Raw genomic sequence first — 17,854 nt, 5'->3', positions numbered from 1 at the left:
TTAAACTTTGCCCAGCTGGTATTTTGGCTAATTTCATAGTGTTCACATTTTCCCTATTAAATGCTAAAAAGGTTTTTTATTTTTATTTTACCTTTTTTTATTTTCATCTTTTGAAGCTCTACTCAAATAAGTGGTTGAGTCTAACAATGCAAAATGCATATTTTTTCTTTATGTTCATTGGCCTTAAGATTTTGGCCAGCAGTGTATAACACTATACTTACTAGTGCCACTACCAAACATAATGTTATCATCATTAAATCAGACAGACATATTTAACCTAATTTTTTCTGCTGTGGCTCTCAAATGGTCTACATGCTGTCAAAATACTTAAACCTATTTTTGTAGTGGGTAAGTTTGAGATCTCTAAAATGCCTGTCAGTTCTTTAAGGTCTGAACCTATATTTATACTCTGTGCTTCTTTAATAGTTAACAGTTCTTTCCAGTTGGGTATTTTTATATTTAACAGGATTCCTGCATACTTAGTTTTACTTTTAAAACTAGATGGTAATGTAATCCTTTGGTCATGAATGGAACAATTTCTAGCCAATCTAAAGTATCCATTATTCCTTTATTTAACTGCTTTAGTCTGGTAATCAAATTGATCTATGGTTGATTTAGGGTATACCACTTTAGATTTAGGGTAAGTTCATCTTTTACATTAAACAACTATGTTCTTGGGGTCTTTGTTTTATAGAAATAAAATGGCCTAGAGATAATTACTCTCTTTTTACATAACTCGGGTATACTAACCTTAATTTCTGCAAGCATAATCACAAGTCATGGGAACTGAATAGATTCCGGAATTAGGGTTACATACTTCAATAGGACCTTTTATACATTTCAACATATTTTGCTATGTTATTTCTAAATAAGTATTCCAGTCATTTGAAACAGAAATGTAAGGGTTTTCATTTTCTATAGTTAAAGCTAACTAGTGGTTTAATATTTTATGGGTAAGGGAATGATCCTGTACAATTTAAACATTTTCTTGGATGCTTTCAAAGACACGTCTATAAACATTCTTAGTGTGCTGCTGTTTTTACATCAGCCCCAGTATAATACATGTGAATATCTTTACTGTGTGTAGGAATTACAAACTGTGTGTAAGTAACCTTCTTTCAATTTTGTTTAATATTTTCTCCAATTTACTTGGGAGTATAAAGTATAAATTCTACTTCCTATCTGCAGCTGCATATAAAGCTTGTACTAATTAACTAACTTAATCCTCTTATTTGTTTCTGCAACTGATAACTATTGTAAATTATTCTGAATCCTAGAATTGAAAACTAACATTTCAGTTCCTGCCTTATAAGGCTTAGTCTGTCTTACCCTGGTAAATTTCAAAGCATTATTAATGTTTTCTAGTGCTGTAGATATTTTCCTAGTATCTTGGTCATGTAACTCAGATGCCTGATTTATTGAATTCATTATATTGCCTATTCACCTGTTAAATTAATCAATTCTCTAAATATCTGTTTCTGATGTTCTACCTTCTTGTTTAATTTATATAAATTGTCTTTGGTTATGGTTCCAAACAAAGCACTTTTGCTTGTAGTTATTAAACCGTGTTTTTTATTGAGTCTGATCAGAAATCAAAACACTATAATTAATATATTTCAACTCTGGTAACAGATCCTCTATCTCAACAAGATATCATCCAACTAATGTCTTATAATTTTTAATCAGTAGTTTCCTGTAAGGTGTTTGCTAAACATAATATAGCTGTTCTCTGACTTATCATATGATACATTTTCCAAACCTCTGTCGAGTATTTACGTTGAATGAAATTTCAAATGCTACTAGTTCCTGTCATAACCGAATTAACAGTTGAACATTCTGTGGGAATGGTATATCTTTGACAACCATCCATTTGTTTCCTGATAATATAGTTTCCTTCAAGAAAAATCATACCCATCTTATTCTCTAGCAGAACAATACTGACATTTTTTCCAGCAATATTTCTGAACATCAACAGCACAATGATCTTGGAGAACCTGTAGATATGTCTACTATTCGTATGCATAAAAATAATTGTCTCATACACTATCTTTTCACATATTTGAGTTAACACTAACTACATCATCATGTTTAGGTCTATGTACAATCGCTCATTTCTCTGTAGGTGTAGGAATCTTTTCTCGCTGACTTCGTACAGGACCACATGGTCTAAAGTTGTAGTCGTGGGTAATTGTATCACCTTGTGTCATCGCTGGGGTACCTGAAACATTATCTTCACGTACTGAAACACTAACATCATTATCAACAGTACTAGTTGAGTCATCTGTAATGATAACTTCATCAGATTATATGTTGTTAGTATCCTCTAACTCTGGGATTTCTAGCTGCCTTAGTTATTTCTTCCTCATCACAAGATAAATCAAGCTCACTTGAATCTTCAGTTTGTATTTCTAGATTCTCATCTTGATCATCTGCCTAGGTTTCATCAGTCGTACGTTCATACTAGTAAGGTTTATATCTTTTTACCTTCTTTAATGTATTAACATATATCAACTGTGTACTCTTTCCATAAGCTTTTAATTCTGTTGAATCATTTGTTTAAGAACTCTTAAAGGACCTTTTCATAATTTTCAAGTTTAGTGTTTCCTTTCTTAATAGGGGTATATAACAATACCTTATACCCTGGTTTTATGTCATTAGTTTTAGTGTTCTTATTTGTTTGTTTCTCTGTGTGCTCAGTGACTTTTGTTAAATGTTCATTAGCTAAGTCGAATGCTAACTGCATTAACTGTAGGTCTGGCATGGACAGGTGGTTAAATCACTCAACTCTTAATCTGAGGGTCGTGGGTTCGAATCCCCGTCACACCAAACATGCTTGCCCTTTCAGCCATAGGGGCATTATACTGTGATGGTCAATCTCACTATTCAATGATAAAAGAGTAGCCTAAGAGTTGGTGGTGGGTGGTGATGACTAGCTGCCTTCTCTCTAGTCTTAAATTGATAAATTAGGAATAGCTAGTGCAGATAACCCTCGTGTGGCTTTGCGTGAAATTAAAAACAAACAAACAAATCAACATTCACTGTAATAGTTCTGCCTTGTAATCATAATGTAATGCATAATTCACTTTCCTAGGAGTTAATGTAATGGAAAGAATGGTCTTTCTTGAGTAAACTTATTTTCATCTGTTCTGTATACTAATGAAGGTAAAGAAACCTGCTCATCCCACGTTTTCTGATGTTTTTCACAGTATTGAGAGATCATATGTAATAAATTTCTATTGAATCTTTCCACTAACCCATTAGCAGTTGGATGAAAAGCAAGTTACAAATGTCCTACAATAACTTAGAAATGAAGTTACACCTTTATCTGTTTGTAAATATTGGGGTATACTATGCCTAACTACTATCTTATTTACAGATGCTTTAGTGATCATTTCTTCTTTTCGATCAAGCAAGCATAATGCTTCTGAAAATCTAGCTGAGTAATTTGCAACTAATGACATATATTTGTTTTCTGCATATGATGTGTGAAACAGACCTAAAATATACATAGCTATTAATTAAAAAGGCATGGTTTTTTCTTGATTACCTCAGTTAAGGGTTTTGCCAACAATGCAAAATGTAGTATAAACTTTCTGTCAAATACTAGAAGTGCATGAATATCTCTTACTGTTTTTGGCACTGGATAATTCTTACAAATCTCTTCACTTTTAGGACAAGGTTTTAAACCATCTGCAGCTACCAAATGACCCAGATATTCTACTATTTTTCAAAAACTGACATTTACTTTGCTTTATCTACAAGTTTGCTTCTTGGAATCTATCAAATACATACCTTAACCATTCTAATTGTTCTTCAGAACTTGCAGTGAACACTGTAATATCATCTGAGTAGCAAAAGGATTCTGAATCTTGCAACCATGATAACAGAAAATCCATTAATCTTTTGAATGTTGAAGGAATACTATATAAACCAAAGGATATTCTAATAAACTGATACTTACCTGAAGGCAACACAAAAGCAGTTTTAACTTAATCTTCCTCTTCTGTTTCAACCTGCTAATATCCACTTTGTAAATCAATAGATAAAAAGTAGTTACTATTACTTAACCTATCTAGTGTCTTTTGGATACTAGATAATGTAAAAGTGTCTTTGACTGTTACTCCATTTACTTTCTTAAAATCCACATGGAGCCTTATTTTTCCATCCTTCTTAGGAACTAATACAGTTGGGGATGGATATGGACTACTGCTGTCCTCTATTACTCCATGTTTGACCATCTGTTTTACACACTTTTGTAATTCAACTCTGTGCTCCTCAGGCACTGTATAGAGTCTCTGTGCTATAGGTTTATTGTCATTCAACACAATTCTGTTTAAGTTTATTTGTATGACCATTCTGTTTACCTTCTTCTACAAATGTATTTTTATACACTTCTAACAGTGTTATAAAACCTTGTTTATGCTCTATTTCCACATTTCCTAAGATAGAGTCCCAATCTATCTTACTTTTTGTGCCTGTCTGTTAGTGTTCTTAACATTATGCTGTCCTTCTCTGTTGCTAATGCCAACAATAAGTGTGGAGTCATTTTGGGGGTTTGAATTATTATTTCCCTGTTTTAAAGGTTGCATTTTTTATCATATTCTACCTTATCATATTATCACTTACTGTGCTCTTCTTTTCGTACCGTTATCACTTCTTGTTAGGGTTGCATTTCTCCATGCATTCTTATTCAATGGATTTCTTTATGAATACCTCTTATCTTTACCTCTGACCTTGTCATGTATTGTTAAGTTTTAGGAATTCAGTTTTTTAGTAGTTTGATGGAACACCTTTATACCTATAATAATAAATATATCCAACATCTAAGCACGTGCTCTGTACTCCCATACTCAATTATCCAACTGCCTTCAAGCATGTGGTCAGCTACTGGTCAGTAACCCTTTTTTTCTTTGTGAACCTGACGATGACCAAATAAGGTTGAAACGTTGTTCACTCCTCTACTAGGGCTTTCTCTGCCCATACCAGCCATTTTTAAATATATAATTTTCTTTACAAGTGGGTTTTCTCATCATTGTGGATAATTTACATGATTGCTAGCTGTATCACTGAGTAAACCTCATCATAATTAGATTTTACTGTTTTGAATCATTATTTCATTTACTTACCTGTATGCTCTATGTAATCTATTTCCCAATTCTTGCAACTTGTGTCCAAATTCTTAAACTGACTTACCTTGCAATTGAGTTAAATTACTTGTGTCAAAATTGTATTTGGTGTTTTTCACTTTCTGTATTCCTCTGTTAATCTCTGTGCTAAAAACTGAAAGTCTGATTCTTACACAGTTCATCATAAGCTTTAATAAAATGTTTTGCTTCTCCTGTGGTTCTTAGTTTCAAAATATTTGGATATTCTGACAGCTACATTCAAAGCATCCTATAACTTTTGACATCCTCATCGAGCCCATTAAATGTATAGTTCCAGGTGCACTTAATTGTGCTGGTTGATCTGCTGCAGCTTTAACATTACCCTCATCTGTAGAAGTATCTACACCAGCAGTAGCCACATTCACTTATTTAAACTTACATGTTACTTAAAGTACTTATAGTACCTTGGGCTAACGTTTTTTACTTTTACTCCTTTCTTTACTCTAACCAACCTGTCATTAGTTGCTCCAAATCTGTGCTAGTTGTGATGGGCAGGCCAGGTAGGCTAGCTATTGGAGTTTAAACTATTACTGCCAGTCACAAATTATTTATATTAAATTGAGGAATGTAATGGTGAATGAAGCACACAAGTACTAATTTGAGGAAATTTTCAGTTAAAGTAAAGATCTGACTCTGAGACTTTATAGAGACATTTGTAGTTAGCATAAACAGGAACGTTTTTTAACATATCTCTCTTCTGAGTCGATCACTATTATACAGTTATTTTTTATGCCCTTGTGAATGTATATCCTTATTGCCTTTATGTGCTCAATACTTGAAACACATTTGAAACACCCAGAAATACCACAGAGTTGAAACATTGACCTCCTGTCGATTACACCATGTAAAACAAATTTTGTTTCTGGATAGTATATGTTATATCTTCACTGCTTATGTTGTAAAAGTACAGAAAATGGCCATTATTCCTTTCAAACTTTGCTTTTGTGACCTGGATAATGAAATTTAAAAATTAATCTATTTTCTATGTAAAAATGAGCAAATTTGCACATTGTTATTTACACAAGGTTTAAATAAAATAACATATGAATCAAGATTTACATGTATTTATGCTAAAGTTATACAAAAATGTTTAGAAGTGAGTAGTTTTTTGAGGTTTGCAACTGTAATGTAAATCACTTTCACATATCAGCCCCCAAGTATAGTCTCCCATCATGTTTTTGTCATATGCTCCCAGGCCACAAGCAAAGTTTGAAGAGAAAAATACCTGCCGAAGAGTCTTGAAGAAACTCGTATGCCTATACGTGTCTACATATATTGTGCCAGCCTGTGACATAATTGTTATAATGTTGTAGTCTTTTGCACTCTGGTATATGATCATAAACTTTCTTTAGTATTGCCTGTGTTCAAACTTGTTTGTTCCCATGCTTTTTGAGTTTCTAGTCAGCTTAGTCAAATAAATACTGCTTTTTTTTTCTTTCTTAAGTGCTATATTGCTTTGGTTACATCCACTTGTTTGCAACTTTGTTTTTGTACCATATTTCCTCTTTTTTATATGCTAAGGTTATGAATCAGGTATGAAATATTTTATCTTTTTTTTTTTTACCTTTATATAATGATGTTTGTTTTACATTGTGTACTTGCTTCTGTTCCAACTCTGTATTGTTTTACATTTTTCTTATATTCATGCTTTGCTATGGCCTTAGGTCATTGTTCTTTTATATCTTGTGATTCCCAGTCTCTTTATCTTTTCTTTCTGCTCAAGATTGCCCTCTTTCTTCTTTGCTTTTCTTCTTAAGTATCTGTTCATTTCTGTTTATCTGTACCATACCTTTTCCCTCTCTCTATCCACCCTTCTCCTCCTCCTTGAAGCTTTTCATTATAATCCTATTACTTTTAGTGAAGATATCTATTATTTGTTTGCCACTTTGATTTCCATTTCTTCATCTCCTATATTTTTTGTCCTGGTTTCTTTATTTTGTGATCTCCTAGTGTTTGTGTCTGCATCCCTTTCTCTTATATCCAGAACCTTCATCTCTCCAAATTACTTAAGGACCTGATCTTTGTGGTGTTCATAACTTCTTGAACCTGGGCTAAGACTGCTCCTCTGCAATCTTCTGTTGATTTCTTGATTTTATGCTAATTGGTCCATGGGTGCTTCAGATTACTTCTCTCCTGTTTCTGTTTTTGCCTCCCCCCTCATATGGCTACGTATCATGGCTGTTGGTGGTGAAATTTCTTTGGAACTGATTCCACTGCACAAGAAAGGTTTTGCTTCTTGAACACTTTTGGTTTTTCCTTATACTTATAGATTTTTGGCTGCTGATCATGAAAATCACATTCAAATTTGCTCATCATGTATAGTTTTATCGAAATCTTCAGTTTTGTCTTATATTTGTGTCTAAAAATTTTTGTTTCTATATAAGAGACCTATGAACAATGTTCTGTGCAGTCTGGGCATGTCCAGGCATGAAATATCAGGCCAGGTTGGAAGCTGTTCTGTGGAAGTATGCAGCCGGGCATGCCAGAGCCAGCTTGACACTGTTTCAGCAGGCTATAAAAGTGGCTTTGCATACACAGATGCTGCTCATTGGATTAATATAAACCTTATAGTATGTACATATATGTTTCAGAATATAGCATTACCTCAGTAGCACTGTAACAAGCATGTTAGATGTTATAGACATTTTACAGGATGATGGTGTTGGTCAATACATCTTGTCAATGTCGTAACAGCCGCAATACATTATGTATTTGTGGCAAATTTTTGCTTGTTCATGAGAGATGCTTAATGCCTGCTCTTGTGAAGAAAGCATATCTTCTGAATTTCGGCTGTAAAATTGGTGATCAGGACTAGGAATGGGCACCTCACATTTGTTGTGTGACGTGTGCTGTTTGTCTGAGAGCCTGGCTCAGTGGCAGTCAAAAGACAATGTTGTTTGCTGTCCCAGTGATATGGTGAGAACAGGAAGGCCATGTGACGGACTGTTACTTCTGTTTGACTAATGTGTCTTGTTTTTGGCAGAAGTCAATTGAATACCCTAATCTGCCTTCAGCAATGAGACCCATGCTACATGACGACAGTCTTCCAATTCCAAAACCACCAGAGGAATGGACCTTAGACGAAGCAGATGAAGAAACTGCAATGCAGTGACATTGATCCGGATTTTGAACCATGCTCCTCAGGTGATCCACATCTCATAACACAGTCAGAATTTAACAATCTGGTCAGAGATTTGGGCCTGTCAAAAGCAAAAGCCGAATTGCTTGGTTTGAGACTGCAGGAATGGTGTTTACTGTCACCAGGTTCGAAAAATTTCTGTTTTTCGAAACCACCAAGATGATATAACCAAATTCTTTGCACATGTTGACAGTCTCTGTTTCTGTGTTGACATCGAAGGATTGTTCTCTGCTTTGGGTTGTGACTATGACCTGCAAGTGTGGCATCTCTTTATTAATCCATCAGTATTAAGCCTCAAAGCTGTTCTGTTACACAATGATATCGTTCACCCTTCAATACATGTTGTCTATGCAGCATACATGAAAGGTACCTACAAGAACTGAAGTACATCCAGTACAGCAGGTACAACTGGAATATCTGTGGAGATCTAAAAGTTGTTGCCCTGTTACTGGGACTGCAGCTTAGCTATACAAATTACTGTTGTTTCATCTGTGAATAGGATAGTCATGCCAAAGAGTCACATTATTCTAGACAGAGCTGGCCATTCTGTAAAAAGTTAGTTCCAGGACAGAAAAATGTGGCACAAGAACTGCTTGTCAACCTGGCAAAAATTTTATTGCCTCCTCTTCACATAAAATTGGGACTTATGAAGAATTTTGTGAAAGCAATGAACAAAGAAGGCGAAGGTTTTTGTTATTTAAGATAGATGTTCCCAAGAATAACTGAGGCCAAGATCAAAGAGGGCATTTTTGTTGGCTCTCAGATCAGACATGTTATGAGTGACAAGCGGTTCAAAGATCTGTTAGTTGGACCAGAAAAGATTGCCTGGAAAGCCTTCAAAGATGTTGTTGACAATTTTCTTGGCAATTACAGAGCCCCACATTATATTAAGCTTGTAAACAAACTTCTCAAAGCATACAAAACAATGAAGTGCAACATGCCACTCAAGATTCATTTCCTCCATTCACACTTGGACTTCTTCCCTGCAAATCTCAGTGCTCTCAGTGATGAACATGGTGAAAGGTTTCACCAGGACATTGCTACAATGAAAAATTGATATTAGAGTCACTGAAATCCATCAATTCTTGCTGACTACTGTTAGACATTGCAAAGTGATGCACCGGACATTGAATACAAATGAAAATCAGGAGCAAAACACTTTTAATTATGTTGAACTTCATAGTGTATTAGAAACGTAAACGCAATTAAATACATTATTACTGGTAAACAGTTAACTGTCTATTTCTTAGAGTTTCTATGTGATGAAGCAAAACCAAAACTATATTTGTGCATACCCACCAGGTACCTGTTACAATCAGCAAAAACTTTTCAGGAAGCAAAACTTTTCAAAAAAATTGTTGTGCAGTGTTCTGGGTTCTGGTCACATCAGTGTCTTTTTCTCCTACTTTACTCTCCTGTGTCATTCCTCCTTCACTGACCCTAGGGTTTTACATATTCATTTTCTTCATTTTTCTTTTCTTTCATGGTCCACCTCTTCTTTTTCATATCCTTTTTGTACTGATCCTTTGCATCTTTAGGATGTGGTGTTCTCCTTGTTGGTGGTAGAAGCTATAGAACTTGTCTTCTACCCCACTCTGTGCATTTATTCCCCCTCCTTTTTATCATCCACATAAAGTGTGGGAGTTTGGTGTCTAATTGTCAGTTTGTTTCAGAGCCCTTTTATTGTTCTTTGATTCATGACAGATGACTATCTCAATCTGTTCTGAATCCTCTCTCTCTCAACCAAATTTCATCCAAAATGTGTTTGAAATGCTTTCCTTTACATTCCTATTATTTCCCTGTTTTGGCCTCAGTGGTCATATCTTTCAGTTCCATGCTCTTTTCTTTAGCCTAGTTATTAGCCATTTATGTTTTCAGCTAAATTATGCATTCCCCTGCTCAGCAAATGCATCATTTGAGCCTTAATTTCTGTTATTATATAGTTGTGTGGCTTTTTATAGCTTCATCTCGACTCGAACTGGCAATTACTACCTCCACTATTCTTTGGAAGGGCTCTTACCTGGACTGTCTGATTTTAAATTTCAAGTAAATTTTGACCCAGTGAATTCTTTGTCCATTTGAGGATTTCCCTCAACACCTGTATGGATAGGGCTTAATCTTGTCAACTTTTTCTCAACTTTCATGTGAAGTAGGCTTAACCATCTACCTTGCATATTTGTGTGATAAGAGTTTTTTGTACCAAAGGTACTTCTCTTGCATTTGATTAATTTTTCCTCCTTTGGAGCCCTGATTTCTCTTGGTTGTGCATACATATAGGTTTTGTAGAATGTGTGAAACATGTTCTACATTCCCTTATGTGCCTTTACATGTTTGTCCTTATATCATTGTGGCTTGATCATTATAACTGACCCTCATGTGTACCACTCCTATCTTAATCTGACTTGTATTTTTTCACCAGTGCCTCTTTTTCTGGTTAAGGGATTGCTTTCTACACCACTATTCTCTCTAGGGTCTATTCTCTAGAGGAGTGTTCTCTGCATATCAACTTTTTGGAGGTAACTACATTTTATTTGGCTTGCCCTCGTCTTCAGTTACTGTTTTCTGATAATATTGAGACAGTTCTACTGTTATTATTTCAGTTAACCATTAGGAAAGCACTTACTACTGGAACATGCACCTTCATGTTTTTGACCTCATTTCTTAAGCCTACAATTGAGATATTCATCTAGTGACATTTCCTGCCCTGAGGAGTTATATTTGGTGGCAGATTGTTTTTCTTGCCCCGAGGATTTGTATCTGTTGGCAGATTGGTTTTCTTGCCTTTATGTGATCCATTCTAAAGAGTGGTCCCTTATATCCTTCAGTCCTCCATTGGATGTATTCCCATTTTAGAATATCTATAGTTGATGTTTTTCTGACTCCCACTTTATAGGCCCCTCCCCTGTCAATCTCAGTCATTCATTTTTCATGACAGTGTCTTCATCTTCATGTGTGTGATTTGTTAAGTCCCATATGTGATGTATGGAATTTTACTATGGTGTAGTCCATTTTCTCTCTCACTCTTGTCAGTCTTCTACTTTTGCCATCTGTTGACATGCATGGGCTACTCTTTTCAGCTGGTTTATCCTGATTTTCCAAATTGTGCTTCCATCTTTAGCTGGCTTTTCATCTAGGTAGTATCATTTTCACCTATTGCAGGTTACTGTGTGGCATTGTTCACAACCTTTTACCTCTTGTCAAGCAGTAATATTTTCTTTAAACCCATGTCCAGTCCCTTTCCCCTACTGGAATCTTTGTGTGTCTTTTTTTTTTAACATTTTCTTTGTATTATTTTCCTTTCAAGACATATTTTCTTTTCTCTTAACTTGTTATTGTTGTCACTTAAGCATTTACATTCTTGATGCCTCTTGTACTCTGTTATAGGAACTAAACAATGTTACTTGCAGTCCATTCCTTTCTTTTAAAGACTTGGGTTAACAAGGGGATGATTAAATGTTTTTCTCCTGTATCATTCCTTTCTGTTTCATCATTGTATGATTATTCTGATCCAAGTAGCCTTTCATGTCCTGCACAGGCTGTTTGTTTAGCTTGGACTGTCCCTTTTTTTGGAAATTGTCATTGCCTATTTTTACAGTGACAAACCTCTTCCACCTCTTGGAAGTTGCCATCTTTCACTTTAATTGGTTGGGTTCACCAACTCATCTGTTTTGCACATTTTTCATTTCAGTTAGCCCATATGCTTTTTTGTCTTGCCAGTTTTGGCATGTTACAGCCTTTCCTGCCTCTTTTGGTTGCTGACATTTGGAGGCCTCAAAAGCTGGTATGTAGATTTCATCTGGTATTTGTTTCCTATTGCTTATATCATTGCAGTCTCTTAGGTCTCATATTTTCATCTCTCTCCAGCTGCTGCTTTTTAGTCAGTCTAGAAGCTTTAGTGTGATGCATCTTGCCTGTTGTGTTTTTTCAGTAATCTACATCTTATTCATACATTTCATGGTACCTCTCTTTATGTACCAGTGATTTGTTGTACGCATTCTAATAAATTATGGGGCTCTTAACAAGAACCAAATAATAATAGTAATAACTGAACAGATGAAGGCAAGATTGCTGGGATGAAATATTACATGAGAAACCACAATTTATGAATGGCTGTTATTGCCTCCAGGGAATACTTAACTCAAAATCATCACAAGCAAGAGAGAATGGAAATTGTTAAATCTCTCTGCCTGTATTCAGTGCCCATTGTTAACGTGGGTTTTTCTACGAAATTTCTTTGGCAGTGTATATGTATAATTGATGTGGTCATTTCTACACCTTTTACTTTTGGCTCATGTTTGCTGCCTTTAGTCATAGAAATGCATTGTGCTGTCTCTTAGGGGGACGTAATTCTGTATGACTGTTCTTTATAACAGTGGTCCACTCACACTTTCTGGTGTTCTCTGCAAAGCATATTCCTTTTTCTTCTAGTGGAACATGGGAGAACCCATAATTTCTAAGTGTGTAGTTGCTGGGTTTATCAATAGGGAAATTTTCCTGTGTGAGTGGTGCCTCCCTCCCCAGCAAGAGACTGCCTAGGTTCACCCTATGTTTGAAATATAGGCTGGATACCCTATCACAATATCTTCCAAGCAGTTTCTTCCTCTCCCCACCTATAAATTTATCTGTGATGATAATGTAATGCCTGAATGAATAACTAAGAAGTTGGGCTTCAAAATGATGTAGTCCTCAATTGTTGCTGGTCCACTAGGTGATCCACTTCTGTTGGTGGAGGACTACAGTATTGTGATGATTATGTCATAGGTTTTATTGGGTGGGAGATTGTACAAAGCCTATGATGTACATGTAAGGTAATAAGCTCATAGTGATGCAGTGAATAAGTATCTATGTGAAATACATTTTTGGGTAAGAAACATGAGACTTTCTTCATTATTTTCATGACAGGTCGTAAATCAAAAATAGTAATAATTGGTAATATTAATTTTGATTAATTAATTTAATCATCATTTCAGTTAATTGAATAAATCTCCTTTTTCTAGTTTTATTACAGGACCCAATTGTGTGCATAAACCTTTAATTATAATTTTTTAATTGCAAAAGAAACCTACAACTTCTATTCAATACATAAAGTTTATTAAGTGAAGTGAAAACTTTGTATTGTATTTTTATATCAACATCTGATGAATTACTTAATATCTTATTTATGACTGTGTTATTGTACATTAGTTTTATAAGTAAGATTTAATACTATAATAAAAAAGAAATCAATCTTTTAAATTTCTAAAATCAGTAGCTAGAAGAGAGATTTTCAACTATACCAAATTGAACTAAAATGCAAACTGAGCCTACAGTTTGCAAACAAACATTACTACTGCTTTTTAAATGTAATGATTTAAAGAATGTATAACTCATGGTACATGACAAAGGCTGTCTAGTAGTCCTCAGGATATAATGTAGTTTTCTCCCATTCCCAATATGCTTTTGTGGCTTGGTCTAGGGACAAGATCAGCTCACTGATTCACCAGTTCTTCTGGTAGTAAAGATAATTCAAAATAAAGTAAAAATATGTAAATGTCACTTTAAAATAAAGTACATATATAATGCTGTTATTCATCTTCATCCTAAAAATCTGATTTGTATGTAACTTGAATAAAGGTTTCTTGTGCATAAACCACTAATTTGTTTCCCAGTCTTGTTTATAATGACATGGAAGAAGTAGTGTTATATAACATGTTCTTCCTTTTTTTTCCTTGTAAACTGTAGAATTCCTTGTTATTCATGTCTAGAGTAGGATAAGAGTAAAGTTTCTGGTAGGATATGTGATATGATAAAAATTAAAGGATTTTATGATTAAATATTAAAAACAACATGTATATGATGAACTGAGCTGCCAGTGGCATTGTATTGGCTATATTCACTATTAAGTAAAAGCAGAATTCAAATAGTTATACTCTACTTTTTTTGAGGGTGGGGAAGAATGTTGCTTTGAAGTAGGATTTTTGTACAAAATCATGTAGATTATATTTTAAAAGAATGTTTAAACATGACAGTACTAGCAGAGATCTGCAAAATATTTTTGGTGGAACTAGCATCTTTATTGTAATATTACCTCTTTAAAAAGAGACAGATTGGCGTTGTGAACATTGACAACTAATCTCCTGGGCAGATCAGCTACAAGCATACGAGATAATTTTAAAAACAAGATCATAGGTCTAACTTATGATCAGTTGTATTTCCCATTAACTAACTTAACAGGAAACAAATGAATGCCAAGTATTAATTTTATGTTCCAGAACTTTCAATTTCAAAATAGTACAAAAAATTATAATTGCAGACATTGAAATCTACAAGTCCACTCATTTTAGGCCTAACATTAGTTAAGCCTTTATTACATATAGCCTATATTTGATAAACAATTAAATCAGCATTGTAACTTCTGTATGTTTTTGACTCTACTTAGGGCTAAGCTTTACCATACTTAATGTTATCAATAAATAAATTTATAATGTTATTCTCTGACCTAAATTAGACTTTTTTATTTCATAGTGTAAATGCTTTTGCAAAGCTCTAACAAATGTTTTGATGGGTCAGGCAAAACTTGTTTCCATACAAGCTATATATAACCAACTACAATCTAAACAACAACAAACACAACTGATTGCCAAAATATAATATTTAAAATTATTTTTCAAGCAATCCTAATTTTTTAAAATGCATATGAGAAAATATTTTCTGATGAATGGAGATGCAAATTAACTAGTTTTTCCAGTTTGATATTTAGATATTGTATTTTACACTTTCAGTACATAGACTAATAACAGTATCAGGTTATACTTTTGTTGGTAAGTCATAACATGAAAGCCATTGTTGAAAATGTATATCAGACAGAGTTTGTTTCAATAAAAGTAATAGATATTATGTTAGGAAAAAATTATTTAATTGGTAAAAACAAAACCTAGCAAAGTTATGCCACTTATAAAGTATGTTTAGGATTTATGTGTGTACATGGTTAAATATAAATACAATTTGACCTTTAATTTCTGCAATTTTGGACATTTAAATTTCAGTTTAAAGCAACTGTTGCTATGTTTAAAACCCTTATCTTTCTTTCTACTATCAGAGAAACTTTGCAAGGTAATTGCACATACCAAGGTTAAATTTAAATCAGTCTATTAGAATTATTACTGCACATATCTATTTTATTATTATCCCAATTAAAACTTCATTCCAAATACTCTAGTTTTCAGAGATGTGTACACCTATGATAAAAAGTACACAATCCCTTTTTGCCCATTATTTTTAAAATGATCATTTAGGCTCTACTTTAAGTGTACTTGTAGCAGTAGTAATTTTTTTACAAGTCTCATTTCAACTTCTTCATATAGTACAATAACATAATGCCAAGTTTTATATTATTCTCTCATTCCCTTGACAACAGCATGATGCTTATTAAGTTTTGGTTAGTACAGAGTAGTCTTTTTCTTTAGGATGTGGTGGACCATAACAGGGAACTTTGGGAACATCCTACCTATTGACTGGTCCAAGTCATATGCTAGAAAGCTGCAACTGCCAGCTTTGAACTTAAATGAACAGAAAGTAAGTAGAACTCTGTTTTTAAACAAGTAACTTTAATTACAGTGCTTATGGAGTGATACTGGATGTGTTATAACAATAAGTACTCAGTTGACATGCAGAGCTTATTGTAGTTGCAAAACAAACTGGACATTAATATTATAGATAAGTAGAGCTTAGGCTACTTCAGAAATAAAACAACTGGATGTTAACATTACAGGTACTTAGCTGACATTATGAGCTTAAATTATTTCCAAAATTAGCTAAACATTAACATTATGAATATATAACTGGACATGCATCATAGTATAGTTTCAAAATGAGACAAATGTACATTAGAGCTAGGCAAATTAGTTAGCTAATTGGTATAATTAATTACCTATGAGCAGCAGTTATATCATGTGAACTAATTGATTAATGTCATGAAAATAATTAACTAATTGAAATTAGTGTTTCTGGTTATTGTTATTTTCAGTTATTCCATTAGTGATTAACTGAAGTTATGGTTTTAGTAAATGTCATAAAAATAATTAACTAATTGAAATTAGAATTTCTAAATATATAAGTTTTGATCATTAAAACTATCCAGGTAATCAAAATATTGTCATTATATTTGTTATTCAGTACATTTGGATGAGCCTCATGATCTGAAGGTTTTAGGTGTGATTCCTATTGCTACTGATTTTGCTTGCCCTGGCTTTGTTTTAGCAAAGCTAATAAGGCTACTGTCATGGATTTTGAACTGCTGACTAGAGGAAAAGCAATTAACTGCCAGTAGTCATGTCCTTTTCTGAGTGCTTAAGTGTAAATAAACTTAGAAAAGTGGACTTTTCAATGTGGAATCAGATTAGAAATTGTACAATTTTTAATGCTTTTATCAGAAGTTTTTATTCAGTTATGGCCTTATTTTACATATCCTTATTTGAGAAAAAAAAAAAAAGTATTAATAGTGCTAATTCTTTTTTGTTTCAGCTGCATGCTGATCCATGTCAGTTTCAACTTCTTTACCTTTGTGACTTTTTATATAACCTGTCAATGTCATAAACCTGTGTATATTTTTCCTCAATTCATGACATCTCTCCTTCCTGCTTGGAGTGCCCACTTCTTCTATTTTGTCTCTTACTTATTTTACTTCATCTTGTCATCTTGCAGCCTCTTTGCTATTTATCTAAAATTGGTCATCTTTCAGGGATTTTCCATTCTGACCCTAGCAGGTTTGACAGAGATTCATTTATACTTGTCTGCCTTCCTTGATCTCAATTTCTTTTACTGGCATATCTTTTTTATGTGATTTCTTTGCTTTTGGAGTTTTTTGGTCAGCACTTCTTCCATTTTAGGTGTGCATCTCCCTCCCTCTTACCTCGGACACCTTCATCTTGGTACTTTCCTTTATGATGAAGTCTTTGTAGATGTTCTTGATATTTTGAAATCTTGGGTTGCTTGCCAACAGTTTTCCCTGCCTTACAAAGTTGCAAGTATCTCAACAGGTTGTCTGTCTTTTGGGAATCATGTGGGGTTTCTCCTTTGCTGTTCCTCATCTCATTCTCCATTCATGTTGTTCCCCTCCTGCAGGGCTGGCCATTGCTGTTCTTGGAAATGTCCCTTTTTTCCCTCCTTTTTGCTCAGGTCCCAAGGGAAATCAGCTTCCATTATTTTATTTGCATATTTGTGAACTCCCTTTGCAAACAATCTTTGAATCCTGCAGATGCTTTCTTATGGTATTTTTCTGTTTCATATTCCCCGACCCCTTGTCTGAAAATTTTTCAATGCCATATGTTTTCACCACCTCAATGGATGTATCCTCTACTGGTTATGGAGGCTGAAGAGTAAATTCTTGACCCAGCTTAGGTCTTTTATTCCCATCTTTTCTTTGTCCCCAAGAAGAATGGGGAATTGGCACCCTGTCATGAATTCATTTCTTGATTTTCCTCATTTAAAGGTGTTTGATTTTCTTAATCTAAGATTGGTATTCTTTCTTGAGTTGTGGATAGCAAAAATAAATGTTTCAGATGCATTTCTT

General features: G+C 34.1%; 1 protein-coding gene across 4 annotated transcripts in view; it reads left to right on the top strand.

The window, feature by feature from the left end:
• The window catches only part of LOC143230656 (fasciculation and elongation protein zeta-2-like), a 60,385-nt gene that overhangs the window by 29,576 nt on the left and 12,955 nt on the right, over nt 1-17,854 (top strand). For all 4 annotated transcript variants that reach the window (XM_076464550.1, XM_076464551.1, XM_076464554.1 and 1 more), the window contains one exon: nt 15,750-15,858. In XM_076464550.1, the coding sequence (XP_076320665.1) occupies nt 15,750-15,858 (109 nt within the window). The remainder of the gene's footprint in view (nt 1-15,749; nt 15,859-17,854) is intronic.

The sequence above is a fragment of the Tachypleus tridentatus genome, chromosome 10, assembly GCF_004210375.1.
Source record: "Tachypleus tridentatus isolate NWPU-2018 chromosome 10, ASM421037v1, whole genome shotgun sequence".
NCBI classification, from domain to species: Eukaryota; Metazoa; Arthropoda; class Merostomata; order Xiphosura; family Limulidae; genus Tachypleus; species Tachypleus tridentatus.
The sequence above is the reverse complement of the archived record's forward strand: the minus strand, read 5'-3'. Positions and strand labels throughout refer to the sequence as shown.